The sequence below is a fragment of the Taudactylus pleione genome, unplaced genomic scaffold (assembly GCF_031769625.1).
Source record: "Taudactylus pleione unplaced genomic scaffold, aTauple2 ptg000098l, whole genome shotgun sequence".
NCBI classification, from domain to species: Eukaryota; Metazoa; Chordata; class Amphibia; order Anura; family Myobatrachidae; genus Taudactylus; species Taudactylus pleione.
Genome location: NW_028284500.1, coordinates 2,739,137 through 2,754,129, shown reverse-complemented (window position 1 = coordinate 2,754,129; position 14,993 = coordinate 2,739,137). Strand labels below are relative to the sequence as shown.

General features: G+C 45.4%; 1 protein-coding gene across 1 annotated transcript in view; it reads right to left on the bottom strand.

Annotated features, from left to right (window-relative positions):
- NTN3 (netrin 3) overlaps positions 1-14,993 on the bottom strand; it is an 88,185-nt gene that overhangs the window by 33,205 nt on the left and 39,987 nt on the right. The window contains exon 3 of the mRNA XM_088470370.1: positions 7,424-7,612. Coding sequence (XP_088326496.1) covers positions 7,424-7,612 — 189 coding nt within the window. The remainder of the gene's footprint in view (positions 1-7,423; positions 7,613-14,993) is intronic.

Genomic DNA, 14,993 nt, shown 5'->3' with positions numbered 1-14,993 from the left:
TACATCTCTTTATCAGGCCCTAAGTCACCAGAGCTCAAGCAGGAAAATCATTAAACCATCACCTGATATCAAGTACTGCAGTTACCTATGGCTGAATAACAATACAAGCTCTCTCCCTTGGCTACAGCAACTCAACTTTGGTTTAATAAAACAATATATCTAATCCCCAAACTCTTGTATGGTGTAAGAAATGGTTTAGTCTCCGTAGTTCAAGGCAAAATCAATGTAAATCAAAGGAGCACAGTATGAAAGGGAAGGTATTATAATGGAGGAGACCCTTTAAACAGCTGTCCGCACCCCCCCTCAGCGACTACCTCAGCTGCAGCTGTTTAGAAGACAGAGCTGTATTTTCCGTGTGAAAAATGGGAGGAATTCAACCCAAATGGGGAAACTCACAGCTGGTAGAGTCATTTAGCCAATAGCTAACTGGCAAAAGAAAAGGAGGAGAGGGGAAGGGGGGAGCGTTAGGGCTCATTAGGAGAAACTAATTGCCACCTTGTTATGAGACGGGGAAAAAAGAGAGAGAGAGAGGGAAATTCTTTCCAAGATTTTTTTTTCAGTTTTAACGGTGGAAAAAGGAACGTGTTAGGAAGCTACAGGAAAAATATAGAACGAATAAATATAGAGGATGGAGGTGCAGGGAACGACTTGAGGAACAAAGCTGTATTTAAGGAACTAATACATCCCTCACTGAAATAAAGATGACATTACTCTTTAGTGGACATTAAAGAGGTGCATCAAACCTTCTATACAGGATATAGCAACCAATCAGCTTCCAGCTTTCATATCTAATGCATTCTATAAAATGATTGGCATTATCTGATTGGGTGCTAAGGAAAACTTCTCCACGTGTCCTCTTTAGAAGGTTTGATCCATCCCCCTTAGTACTGACAAGACAAAGGATTTCTAAGACATAGGCCCGTATTCAAATAGAGGCGAAAAGTCGGAAACTTTTCGCCTATTACACTTTTCGCCGCATTCGCCTGTTTGAGATGCGAATTTGCGGCATTCGCGTCCCCGCGATTCGCCCTATTCAATTACAGAACAGGCGAAAACGCAAGTAGGCGAATGCATATCAGACGGAAAGTACTGAATAGATTTGGGGAATCAGTCTGTACCCTATAATTAGACACACTGACACTGGAAATCATTACAGATATGTACTATTAGCTCTAATAAATGTACTTTGTGTCCTTAAGTTGTGTTAAATGCTTTCTAGATGCATATTTTTAAAAGTGGTGAATGATATAAAACAGTATTTTTTGGTGAAACTTAATAGTCCAGTCAAATTTGGGGTACTTGATAATGGGTGCTAGCATATTTGCTTGTCTCTAAAGTGTACTTTGAAAACAATTTAAAAAATCCACCTGCTGCATGCACCTGCAATCCTAAAATCACTTGTCCCATCCATACAGCCCCCCAAGAAACCTATTTCGCTACTTTTTATCCAACTTTTTTCAATTTCGCCCCAAAAATGACATGTCTTTTTTTGGGATGTTCTAATATAATTTTGTTGTTGCTGATATGTCCTTTGGGGAAGGAGGTGGGTTATGGGGATGTCCAAAGGGTTCTGGATCAATTCCCCACATTTGAAACCCAAAATAGAGATTTTGCACTTTTTTCCGCCTGCCATTCATTGGAGAAACTTTTCCGCCTGTTTCAGTGCATTGAGTTTCTGCTTAGGCAAATTGGTCCTGGAATTGAATTTGGAGATAAGACGCAATCAGGCGAAAAGCGGCAATAGGCAAAAAATTTTCGCCGATCCCGGCTTTTCGCCTCTAATTGAATTCAATTCAATTAGCGGCAAAAATGGAAGTTTTTTTCGTCATTGGCGAAAATGGACGTTTTTCACAAAAAAAATGGTGAAAACGGCAAACAGGCGAAAATGGAGAAAAACTGGAGGAAAGTTTTCTCCATCCCAGATCAGGAGAAAAAAATGCAAAATCCCTATTTTTGCCTAAAAATTTGGGCATTTCGTTCAGAACCCTTTGGACACCCTCCCTAATGATAAATTACCTAAAAAATGTATTGTAAGTTGCGTACTTTGTCGAAAAACGACCGCGCAATTTTTGGGTGAAAAAAATATAAATCGGTGATAATGGTTTTATGTATTGGGTCTGAATTTTCAGGGGGTGGCATGAGTGCTTCAAGTGTTTTAAACATTGCACGCGGTCGCAGCAGGCATTTTTTAACGGTTTTAAAAATTGTGTTTGCCTTTTTTGGTCGAAAAATGCCCGTTATTGCCGCTGGTGAAAAAAAAATTCAGCTTTCACCACCCTTAAGGGGTATATTTACTAAATTGAGAGTTTTTACAAGTGGAGATGTTGCCCAAAGCAAACAAGCAGATTCTAGCTATTATGTTCTAGATACATGTTAAGTAGAATCTGATTGGTTGCTATAGGCAACATCTCCATTTCTAAAAACTCTCACTTTAGTAAATATAGAGTCTTTTCTTAAAGCATCAGACCAGTATATATTAGGTCATTGTATTCACCAGCCTGAGGAAGCAGACGTAGGATCTGAGAAACGCGTTGCTATATATTTCACATTGGAACATTCCACTCATTAATTTCTTCAATGATACTGAATAAACAAATATATATATATGTCATTTCTTCAATGATACTGAATAAACAAATATATGTCATGATAAACCCCACCCCAACACCAGGTGCACTACCTGTTTACAAATGGCTGCAGAAACCTCTAGGTGAGAATTTTCCACCTGTGCATATAAGTGGAAATATATATATACAGTGTTCTCCCCAGGCTGTTTTTTGCGGGTGCACCACCCGGCACTTTGGGAGCCTGCAAATGGGGACAGTATCTGGGAGCTGTATAAAAAGGACCAGATCCTATTTGTAGCTTTTTCATAATCAGACTGGGCCTCTAATAAGGAAAATGAATATATAAAATGTTATTTCAAGTTTAAATCATTATAAGGTAAGGGTTTAAAACATTTTAGTATTGCGAAGGCCCCCACCCGGCTACTTCTTGATGCCACCCGGCTACTTCTTGATGCCACCCGGCTGGAAAAAAATTCTGGGGAGAACAATAGAATACTATAAAACATATATATATATATATATATATATGTTTTATAGTATTCTATTTGTAGTATATGGAAGGGTCATAAATTAATACTTTATCCCATTATAGTTGGACACACCCCCTCCAGTGACTGACCACACCCCTTTGTGGGCCTCTATTATTGCGTTCCCCTGTGGGCCCTTCATGCTCCAGTCCACCACTGCTGGTGATAACTATCACAGACAATGGGGGTTATTAAATAGTGAGAAGACCTATCTCCAATGAAAAAAGCTATTTTTGCCAGATTTAGGTCTTATCTCCCTTTAATAAATATACCATGAGATTTTCATAGGGAAAGGTTAAGGGGATGATTTGCTTACACAAGTCAGGTTGCCAAGGCGAGCCTAAGGATGGGTGCCAGCAGTTAAGGGAGATTGTAACTGTCTGACACATGTTATGTATAAATCACTGTACAAAGATTCAGCAGAGGACGCAGTAACTATCGGTCAGGAAATCTCTGTCAGCTGACGGAGATTCTAGTCTCTTCCCTCCCCCCAATTGCGGCGACACATCTCCGTTTTGTCACCACCCCATCCCTGCCCCCCAAAGGGCAGCAGACTGTAAATCATTGAGAATCAGCTTTCGCTCTGCGTACAATCACACAGGACACGTCATACACAGAAAAAACGGGTCCTGTGCACGTACAGGGCGAGCAGTATGTTTGGCTGTGTCACTGTAGTTTTTAGTGGCCCTTTAAGTGGCTGAACTAGCGACCCTAAACCGAAACCCACATCCATTCCCTGTACTGTATTCCCCATAAACCATTTATGTGTGTGATGGAAGTAAAAATATTTATATATATCCAGAAACGTAAAACTAACTGTAGCAATATGGTCTGCTTCCCATGTTAGAGAAAATAAACATTATGCATAAATAGGTCATATTTTTATTTTATAGCTTTTAAAATGCCAATAGCTTAGGTTACACTTCAACTGCTGATGGACAATACCTGGACTCAGTAAACTCTCACCCCACCTCCTGGTAACATAACACTCCTCTCGCTTAAAGCCTTACAGCCTCCCAAATGTCAGTAAAAAGATCTATCAAACTCCTCCCTTCAACTAAAGTCAAATGACACTGTATTCCATTACCATGTAACTAAGAGTCCGAGTCATAGCGAGGGTTAGCACTGGTGGACGCAGAGCGAATTTGGACACAGAGAGAGACAATTTCAGTGGGCATTCCTGGGCGGTAACAGGAGGGTGGTTAGCTAGATGTAGGTGCACTGGCACCAGCGGCCATGTTGCGATGGGCATTCGGAGCAACCATAGGACTGCTCTATGCTCTAATGTCTGATGGTGCAACCAATGTGTGTTTGATGGTGCGACTTATTACGCATTTGAGGTAATCTCTGTACGAATACCATCGGCCGCGACGTTAGCTCAAAGGCGCCGATGCACTACATTTATGTCCACCTCTGAATCAGGCCCTAAATAGCTGTTTATAGAGGAACACTTTTATTATCTGCTCTCCATATTCTGACATATTACTCAGAAATACATTCCTTCCCAAGCCACTGACTTCAGCTGGTTAATATACAGCTTTGATAAAAGCTAAGCGCTTACACAGGCTTTTCACGTGTGTGTATTTGCCCACACATGAACATGTTATAAATGGCATGTAGTTAGGATCCCGGTGTGCGGGATGTCGGCGATCAAAATACCGGAATTCCGTCATCGTCTGGATCCCAGCTCCAGTATCCTGACCGCCGGCATCCCGAAGGTAAGTGCCGGGGGTTAGGGAAGGGTTAGGGTTAAGGCGTGAGGTATACACAGAAAAAAAACAGAAGATCACCAGTGCTCCACACAATCGGCAGCAAGCTTATACCTGGGTGGTCTCTAACACTCCTGTACCAGAATACTTAAAAAACATGCATGTATAGTCCTTGAGCCAAATCGTTGGGCTAGAGATGATTGGCGAATGTTCAATCAAACAAAGTTCCAACTTCTATTAATTTCTTTCTTGAGATAGAATAAAATGAAGCTTTCTCGTACTTCTCCACAGTCTTCTGATATTATTAGGAGGATTACACCCCAATTACGGCTGCTATGCTGAGTCCCGACCCTCGGGCATTGAGTTTACACGCCTGCACATAGAAGGTGGAACTTTGTGTGATTGAACATTCGCCAATCATCTATAACCCAACGATTTGGCGCAAGGACTATACATGCAAGGGGGAGGGTTAGGCAGGGGCGTATCTACTCATTGGCCAGTATGGCACTCGCCAGGGGCGCCGACCAAAGGGGGGGCGCCTTCCGGCAGTGCCACCAGTAGCCATGGGGTGGACAAGTCCCCCGGCCCCACAAGTGTAGGGCAGACCGTAGTGATAGCGGTCTGCCCTACACCATTTACAAACACACAGCCGCCAGCGGCAGCTGTGTGTTTGTAATAGCAGCCAGCTAATGAGTCAGATAGACTCTCATTTGCTGCTGCATTGTCCGTGGAGGGAGCTGGCTGGAGCTCACTAATGAGCTCCGTGTGCCGGCTCCCCCAGCAGCATGTGATGGGAGAGACGTCATACGTTATGACGTCTCTCTCATGCAGGAGAAGAGCTGCCGGGACTCAGAGCAGACAGTGGCGATCGCGTCAGGAGCGGGGATCCGGTAAGTTTAATTTTTTTTTGCTCTTTGTGTGTGTGTTTGTGTGTGTAAGGCTGGCACTCCAGGGGGGGCACTGAAATAGGGGGTGGCAGCTACTGGGGGCACTTTATGGGGGGGTGCCCGTTACTGGGGGGCACTGTATAGGTGTGGCCACTACTGGGGGCAATTTATGGGGGTGGCCACTACTGGGAGCACTGTATAGGGGTGGCCACTACTGGGGGCAATTTAGGGGTGGATGGCCACTACTGTGGGCACTATATAGGGGGGACTACTACTGGGGGCACTATATAGGGGGGACTGCTACTGGGGGCACTGTATAGGGGTGGCCAATACTGGGGGAAATTTAGGGGGGTGGCCACTACTGTGGGCACTATATAGGGGGGACTACTACTGGGGGCACTATATAGGGGGGACTACTACTGGGGGCACTGTATAGGGTGGGACTACTACTGGGGGGGACTACTACTGGGGGACACTGTATAGGGGTGGCTACTACTGGGGGCACCGTATAGGGGGGTCTACTACTGGGGGCAATGCAGCATAGGGGGGATTACTACTGGGGGATTACTATTGGGGGCACTGCATAGAGGGGGTGCCAGTCCATTACATTGCCAGGGGCACTTGGATCACTAGATACACTCCTGGGGTTAGGTTTAGGTTGCAGGGAGGGGAAGGTTAGGTTTAGGCACTAGGGGGGGAGGTTAGGTTTAAGCGTCGGAGAGGGAGGCTTAAGGGTAAGGGTTAGCGTTAGAAAGCTTACCTTGTAGTGTCACGATTCTGACTGTTGGGATGCCGCTGTAGCCAGTATAGGCTACAAATTTATCACATTACGGGGGATAAGTAGCCACAACATTTGATTTGGGATTTTAACATAAGCTTTAAATGGGAGAATTCAATTGTTTTATCGCGGCTTTATCTAATGTGCGCCTGTCTTAGCAATTCTATTGTTGCTCCAATTCGGGCTCACTGGCTCCTGAGGTGATGAGCAGAAATGTGCAAAAAGTCTGTGGTTTTAATATGTTGCTACTTGCTTGTTACGTAAGCTACTTGCTTGTTAATTTTATTAATCCCCGTCACGGCAAGATGCCGCCATGGGGGTGGCGGGCAGAGTCAATAGGGAGGATGCAGGGCCAATTTGATGCAATTCCATTACAATCAAGTCATGTAAAAATCCTGCATTTGCCCCTGGAGTGTACCCAGCTTAAGAGATCAGAGATGAATAGGGAGCCAAGTGCTACCAAAGCTTATGCTGCAGGGCCCAACTTCCATTTTTGCTGTTTATGGTCCTGTACCTGTCTCTCAATTGATGGTGGCCCTGTCCAGCTGGGCTACTTTACGTTTTGTTTTCTAACTCTAAGCTGGTCTCACTAAATCATTGAGATTGGTGTAGTTTTTGGTTTGCATAATTTACCCCGCTTCCACAATTTATAAATGTTTCTCTATGTAAATAAATATGAGGTTACCCTTCATCCTCTAAGACCCTTGAATGCTAGTTTAGTCTTTCTGCTAATGAATGTGCACATTGCTGAGCTTGGATGCATTTGTACTGCAGTTATTGGATGAATTTAGGGGTATTTACTATTTACAAAGCACTTCAATAAGTTTCATGCAGCAACCATAATCAGTATTTACTGATGCATTGATTATTCGTGAAACTATTTTTTTTATTTTTATTATTTAATCAGGTTGCATGAGATTACCATATGGAAGAATTCATATAAACTGTCTCATACCTTTGCACGCTCTGCGGTCTGTGATGGCGCGGCTGACATCCCGGTAGAAGCCCTCCTTGCAGTAGTGGCAGTGCCTGCCTGCCGTATTGTGCCTGCAGTTCAGACACACCCCGCCACTCTTCCGCCCTGACAGCTTGTACAGTTCCATGTTGAAGCGACAACGCCGGGCGTGCAGGTTGCAAGTGCAGGCTGGGAACACACAAACATAATTACACAGTTAGAGTGTTGCTCAAGTCGCTGCAAATAGCCCCTTTCAGTGCGCCAGATCCTGGTCGACTCACCTGCTCAGAGCATCTTTCTCACTCAAGATGTGCATGTTATTTGCATAAATAAAACTGGGAGTGACAATCACTTTGCTAGATCGCACTGATCAATTTTATGCACCCGGGCTGATGATAAGCCGTACTTTCACGCCCAAAACAATAGCTAACAATAAACAACCACTAGGGAAGGGCGGGCGGGCAAATTTTCTTCAGGAAAGAGGCCTAAAGCCTGCAACCCAACCCTTAAATAAACTCTGCAACAGCCACATCCCTAAAGTGTGTAATAGATTAACTGACTTCATGTGATCATCACCCAAGCCAGCCCCCAGTCTTCTGATTTAAGCCACTCCTGGATCATTCGAGCCCTCCGTTATTCTTACTTTTTGGTATATTTATCTCTAAACATAGGTTCACGGCCAACATCCGGCAAATGTGAATATATACTGACGCTTACACTAAATATGAATCAATCATTCCAACATATCAAGATTACCATAAACCCTCCCCCCACACAATGTAGAAAATTCCTAATAATTGACTCACTATGAAGCACTTTGTAGGCGATGAGTGCACAATAAGGACAGTATTACTAAGCGGCAGTTATTGAAAGCCTCCGATATTCAGCGGTTTTAACCGCTTGATTTAAAACGACAATAATATTGAATGCAAAACCGCTACATATAATATGGCGTTTTAAATCCTGCGGGAGACACCGCAGAAAGCGGCACCGTCTAACATGAGTCCAGGTCTGAATAAGAGTGAAGTTTACCAACGTGAGAGCACCCCTTAACGCACTGTTCCTTCTCTCTGGTCGTAAGTGTAGATGTGATCGCAATGCGTATGGGGGCATGTTGGCGTGCAGAGGGGGGCATGTTGAGGTGTAGGAGGGGGGCATGTTGGAGTGTAGGATTGGGTCATGTGTGGTGTGCAGGGGAGAGAGGTATATTGGTGTGCATGGGGAGCATGCTGTTGTTCACGGTGATCATGTTATTGTGCTGGGGGGGACGGTTATGTGGTTGCGCAGGAGAGGTCATATAGTTGTGCAGGGGGGCATGTTATGCAGGGCGGTCATGGTGTTGTGAAGGGGGGTCATGTGCAGGGGAGATTATGTGAAGGCAAGCAGGTGTGCATGGGGGTACCTGTTGGTGACAGGGAGGAATGCTGAAAATGTTTGAGAAAAGCTGGTACCACTAATTGATACTACTACTATCACCGGCACCAAAATAGAAGTGTGTGGGGGGGGATGGGGGAATATTATACACTCTCCAGGCACCATGGGTTCACACTTCCCCTCTGGTCCTGTCTTATTGTGCCCAGGGCTGCCGGGAAATCTTTGGGCCCTTGTTGCAGTGAGTAGTATAGCAGGGGGCACAGGAGTACTCGTGAAAATGAAGTTGTTATTCTATACATGTCCTCATTAAAGGAGAATGAGTGTGTATTGTTAACCCCCTTTTCTGCCTTATCAGGGTCCTTATATTTCCCCTGACTACAGAGGGTTTCCTCCTAACCCTTAGAAATGGTCTATATATGGTACGCCACACACAGATGTCAGAGATCTCAGTGTCTGTTCCTGGGTCTGTGTCAGTGTGTGTTTGGCAGAGTCCACCTGTGTTTGTGTGAGCTTGTCTCTGTCTTTCTACGTGTGTAATCCATATATACATCTAACATCACTTTTATATGTTTATATATGCTGATGGATTGTAACAAGCTGCGTCTCTGTCTAAGGTGTCTCACAGTCTCTCGTATAGACAGCGGCTATAAAAATGATTATTTTCTTACATCACCAAATAACGAAGAAATGAAAAGATCATCCATGAGGAAGATTTCTTAAAGCTTGTAAACAGGAAAAGTGGAGGCGTTGCCCCAGCAACCAACCACATTCTAAGGTGGAAATTCAATAGTTTATATGCACCTGATCTCCCGTCTAAAGGGACGGGAGATTGGGGGGCGATATTAAGTTGTGTTGGGCGCCCATGCCTTTTTGCGCATGCCGCACCCAAAAACACCAGCAGGTTTAGACGAGTACATCGGCTAAACGCATGCAAAGTCCTTGTTAGTGCACAAACTACTGTTAAAAAAAACAGACTTCTCTTGCAAGACCGGATTAAGCACAATTGCCAACCTTTTGGAGGCAGCCATATCCGCACTGTGGGGGGGGCGTGTAGGGGGGGGGGGTGATGACACAATTGCATCATCGTAGCTCCGCCTCCACTATACAATGCCACAATTACTGGCATTGTGAAGCGGGCAGAGCCAAGATGATGTGATTCAACGCAAATTGTCTGGGAGACTTGTCCACCTTTAGATGACCAGGAGTGCCACACAAATTTTGAGAGCCTCCCGGCCATTCCAGAAGGGCAGACAAGTATGGGATTAAGGTTTTTGGGGCCCTAGGGAAACTAGCTTGTGGGGGCCCCTACCAATAAAATATGCTATGTACATACTTACAGCACCACAAATGTGTTAAACACACTTTAGTGCCAGCAGTTCGCATTGTGCCACATAGATGCTGTGTGATGTAGCTCTGTGTGGGGGCCCGTGGACGTCTACCCCGGCAGCCATGTTGTTGCTCTGACTCTGCTCTCTTGTTTTAAAATAGGATAGAATCACCTTTAGCTGTAGATACAGACGTATCTATTCAGATAGACTTTGCCATATGCTTTACAGTAGTTCCATCATGTTAGATGTGGACCGATGGTGAATAGAAATTATCAAACCATTCCAAATACGCTATATAAGCAGAGGTTCCAAAACTCGGTCCTCAAGGCACCCTGGGGGGCATCCACTAGACGATTTTATCCCTGTCCAACCTCTTAACGATTTTCCCTTGAAGTTTCCCTTGAAATATGATCTTCCACTCTGAACAATTTGCAAAAGATTTGCAAAAGATTTGCAAAAGATCTAACAATAAACTATGTTGTTTTAATCTGTGATTGAGAGCTTTCAGCTATAGTGGGCAGATAGTGGTTCATCGTTTGATCGTTCAGCGTGAATGATGTGTAAACGATGTGTAAACGATTTGTAAGCAATCAAGTGAAATTGACCTACATGTTCAGTCGATGGAGGAGACGATCAAACGACCAGCGGGAGCGCGCATCGTACATCGTTAGAAACAATTACTGCACGATTTTCAAACGATGTTTGAACGATTATCGAACGATTTTATCATTATCGTTCAATCGTTCAACTTTATCGTCTAGTGGATACCCCCCTTAAGTCCAGCTTTTAAGGATAACCATGCTTGGGAACAGGTGACTTAATTAGTACATCAGTCTTTTGATTTAAACTATCTGTGCTCAACCATGGATATCCTTAAAATCTGGACCATTAGGGGGTGCCTTGATGAGGGAGTTTGGGAACATCTGTGTATGGGATTAAGATCTGGGCTTAAGGTGGATCACTGCAGAACATTCGCTTCCCTCTGTCTTTAAACCACTGGATATGGCTCTGCTTACAAGATCTAGGATTCTTACAACTGTGGCTTATTTAGCTTTCCTTACATCTTGCTTCACGTTAGATATAGTGTTTTTGGGATCACGCACAGCGTTAGGCCTGTGCCAAACATAGCGCTGAGGCCAAAAAGTTCAGTCTTAGTCTCATGATACTATAAAAATCTTCCTGTACTTGAGGGTCCGACACGCACTGTTCCCTATAAATTGGGAGATCTGGGAATTAGAGTCTTAACTATTTAGTCCTGTAGATTGCGAATGGTGCTAGCCAGGAGTCTTCATTAAATAACCCTTTCTTTCTTATGTTGCTCACCTTATAGTGGGTACACACCTTACCGATATATATCTGCAGATCGACTGACCTACAGATGTATCTGTAGACTGTGCAGAACATATGTTCAGCACACAGACTTGCTGTGACTGACGTCACAACTGGGTCAATCACCACCGGCCTGTGCAGCAAGTGTACAGGCGTTTGGCTGACAGCCCGTACACACAGCACGATGCACCAATATATATGCATATATATTGGGCATCGGCTGTGCAGCACAGCCGACGCAATATGTCTGTGAACGACGTCATTCACAGAAATATCACTGGTACACACTGACTGACGCACACACGATATATCGGCACGTCAATTGAACGGCCAATGTGTCGCCCAGTTGTGTCCAGTATTAGAGGAAGCATAGCTATCATATGTTTATTTATTTATGTCAAACTCAAGGCAATGGGCCTGATTCAGACCCACTCGCGAGCGGCTGTCCGCTCGCAAGTGGGTCGATGTTATGCACTGAGCATGCGCACGACGGAGGGAGCTCCGTCGTACGCATGCACCAGACGCGACGAGCGAAGGAAAGTCCTTCGCTCGTTGTGTCCGATCAAAGGGGGCGTGCTGTCAATGTTGATTGACAGCACGCCCCCTTTGGTGGGCGTGCCGGGGGCGTGCCTCCCTGACGGGGGCGTTCCCACGGGAACGCCTCCCGTCAGAAGCCGGCCCACTGACATCACTAGTGATGTCAGTGGGAGTGATTTTGGCTCTGATAGAGCCAAAATCACTCCGGAGCTTGCGGTTGAAAACCTCAACCGCAGGCTCCGGCTCGCAAATTCGATGGTCGCGATGGTCTCGACCATCGTGGCCATCACAAAGCACGCTCGTATAGCCTGTGGGTGGTGACCCACAGCTATACGAGCGTCCAGGAGGACGCTCCATGAAAATGGAGCCCGGCCCTCATTCAGAGCGTGCGCTCTGCTCAGAGCGTACGGCTCTGAATGAGGGCCAATGTCAGCAATAGTTTTGTTTCTTGCCACACTTCCATAAATTCCAGGGGCTATTGTTGCCACATGGACAGTTTCCCTAGTTTACATGGAAGACTCTATCTCTGTCAGTATTGGCCTCTTCGTAGGCTCTAACAAGTGTCCTCCCCACGCAGATGCTCCGTTTTGGAGGACGGCCTCTTCTGGGCAAGCTCACAGTTCTTCCATATTCTCTCCATTTTTTTATGATGGACTTGACAGTGTTCTGGGGGAGATTAAAAGTCTTTCAAATCTATTAATATGCTTCCTCTGATTGGTGTCTTTAAAAAACTTTTTCTTGAATTTGTTTAAAATGTTCTTTGATCTTTATGATGAAGCTCTTGTTTGGAAATACACTACCCAACTGCTGGATCTCTCACAGACAGGAATATTTATTTTGAAGCTAATTGAAACACTTTAATTGTACACACGTGGGTGCCAATCATTTAATTATGTGACCTCTGTAGACAGTGGCATTACTCCGGGGTTTATTTAGGATAATAATTATAAACTCAATTATACCCCTTTTACACCAGAGCAAAAACCTGGTTTATTGCTGCGTCTACCAGGGTCACAGTTCAGTGTCAAAGGGTCCCTGAAAAATAACCCGGGTGAAGTGACCCAGCAATCCAACCCAGGTAGCTACTAGGGTCAGACCCGGGTAATGGTGCAGTGTAAACGGAGTGACCCGGGTTTTCCAACCTGGGTCATGCCTAAAATGAGCTGATTGGTGGTTGTGGATCAGTCACCTCCCACTTTTTATGACCTCACAATTTTGCTGTACTTGTTAAATAGTTTTTTTTAAATAAGACTGGTTAAATGAGCATGGAGAAGCTATCTCCGGAGACAGCTACTGTCCGCCAACGACACTCGTCAGTATTCATCGCTGACAGTGGGCCTGATTCAGAGCCGTTCGCTATTTGCGGTCGTTCGTTCAAAAACAAGGGGTGGCTATTCAAATGATCCGTTCGCAAATTGCAGTCTGTTCACACCTCTAAGTCTGAACGAGCGAGCAAAACATACGCTTGTTTATTTGTTAAAAACGCCCCCTGGCCGCTCGCACCATACGTCATGTCCGCTATTTATTAGATTAATCGAGTACATCGACCAGCGTATGAACTGCTCGCTATTCTTGTGGTTGGTTTTTGCTACCACAATCTTGCGAGCAGTTCTGGCTATAAAATAACCCAGTGACGTGGTCAATGACGCTGCTGTATTAATTATGCACACCCATAAAACGCCCGTTTTGACCTTTAAGCACGCCTGCGTTCTGATCTCCACTCCCCGTTTTCAAGCACCTTCCCCTGTTACCACCCACATACGCCTCATTCTGTCACTCAAAATAGCAGGCATTCGCTATATTGCGAGCACATGAATTTCGGCCGCACTGACTGGTTCGCGCATGCGTATAACGATCCGTACGCATGCGCAGATGTGCGAACATCGCTCGGAACGAGCGTACTGCCGCTAGCGAGTGGCTCTGAATGAGGGCCTGTATCTTCTTGTAGAAGAATCTCTGGATAAATAGACCCCATTATGGGGCTGATTCTGAGTCTAGCGTTCCCTCTACACTGCGGGCAGGGCATTTTTGAATGTGCCGAAGGAGTGCACGCTCCCGAAAAGGGGGCATAGCTGGCAGGGGAGGGGGAGTGTCCTTGTGACACGCCTCCAATTTGTCACACTTGATGGTGTGCCCAGCACTTATGGAGGTGCTGGACTTCCCCTAAGCCCTACCCTCACTGTGAATAGATGCCGTACGCACGCGCACAGCATCCATTCACTCGGTGGTGATCGCTCACGGCAACTTTTCCCACAAGCGGAACACTGAGGCCCGCGGGTGGGGAAGGCTCAGGGCAAGCTGTTTTAGCAGGGCGCCGCTTAAAGGGTAGGGCACATTTTGCCCTTGTAAAATCGGGCAGGGTGCAGTGCCCCGCTAAAACAGCCTAGCGGGAACACTATGAGTCACAGATAAAGTAGCAGTATTTGAGGCCTGCCGGGAAAGTCTAAATTACTACCTGGCTAATGAGAGAATCCGTATGGCGCCTGCAAGCGGACACCATACACTGATTTTACGACGGCCGCCCCAGCCTCCGTCATTAGTATTGGCACGTGTACCTGGTCCATGCTGGGTGCATGAGAACCGTCAGAGACAGGCTGCCCTTCCCTCTACACAGATCTCAGAATCGCACAGAGCTTTTGGTACATGCCCATGACACTCCCACAAGACTGGGCGGTTCTGTACACTCGTATTTTTGCTGCCCAGTTGCCACCTGGAAACTTCCATTTCTGGGAAAGACAGATCCGTCCAAGTTCTGTATGCCTCAGAGCAGGATGAACACACACCAAAATTTTTTTAAAACCGCCATTTTTGTCCGTGCACAAAGATCCATGTTACTCAGAGTCAGACCATATATGTCTTTATCCCCTGGATTTACAAGTTAAAATGCACTGACAATTGAATAGCAGAAGGCCGGTAGGGTGGCTTGAGTGGCGGTCACATGCACCTTGCTGTACCAATTAGGCATCAGGGGGTGTGGTTTGTTAGAGAGTCTATTTATAGCC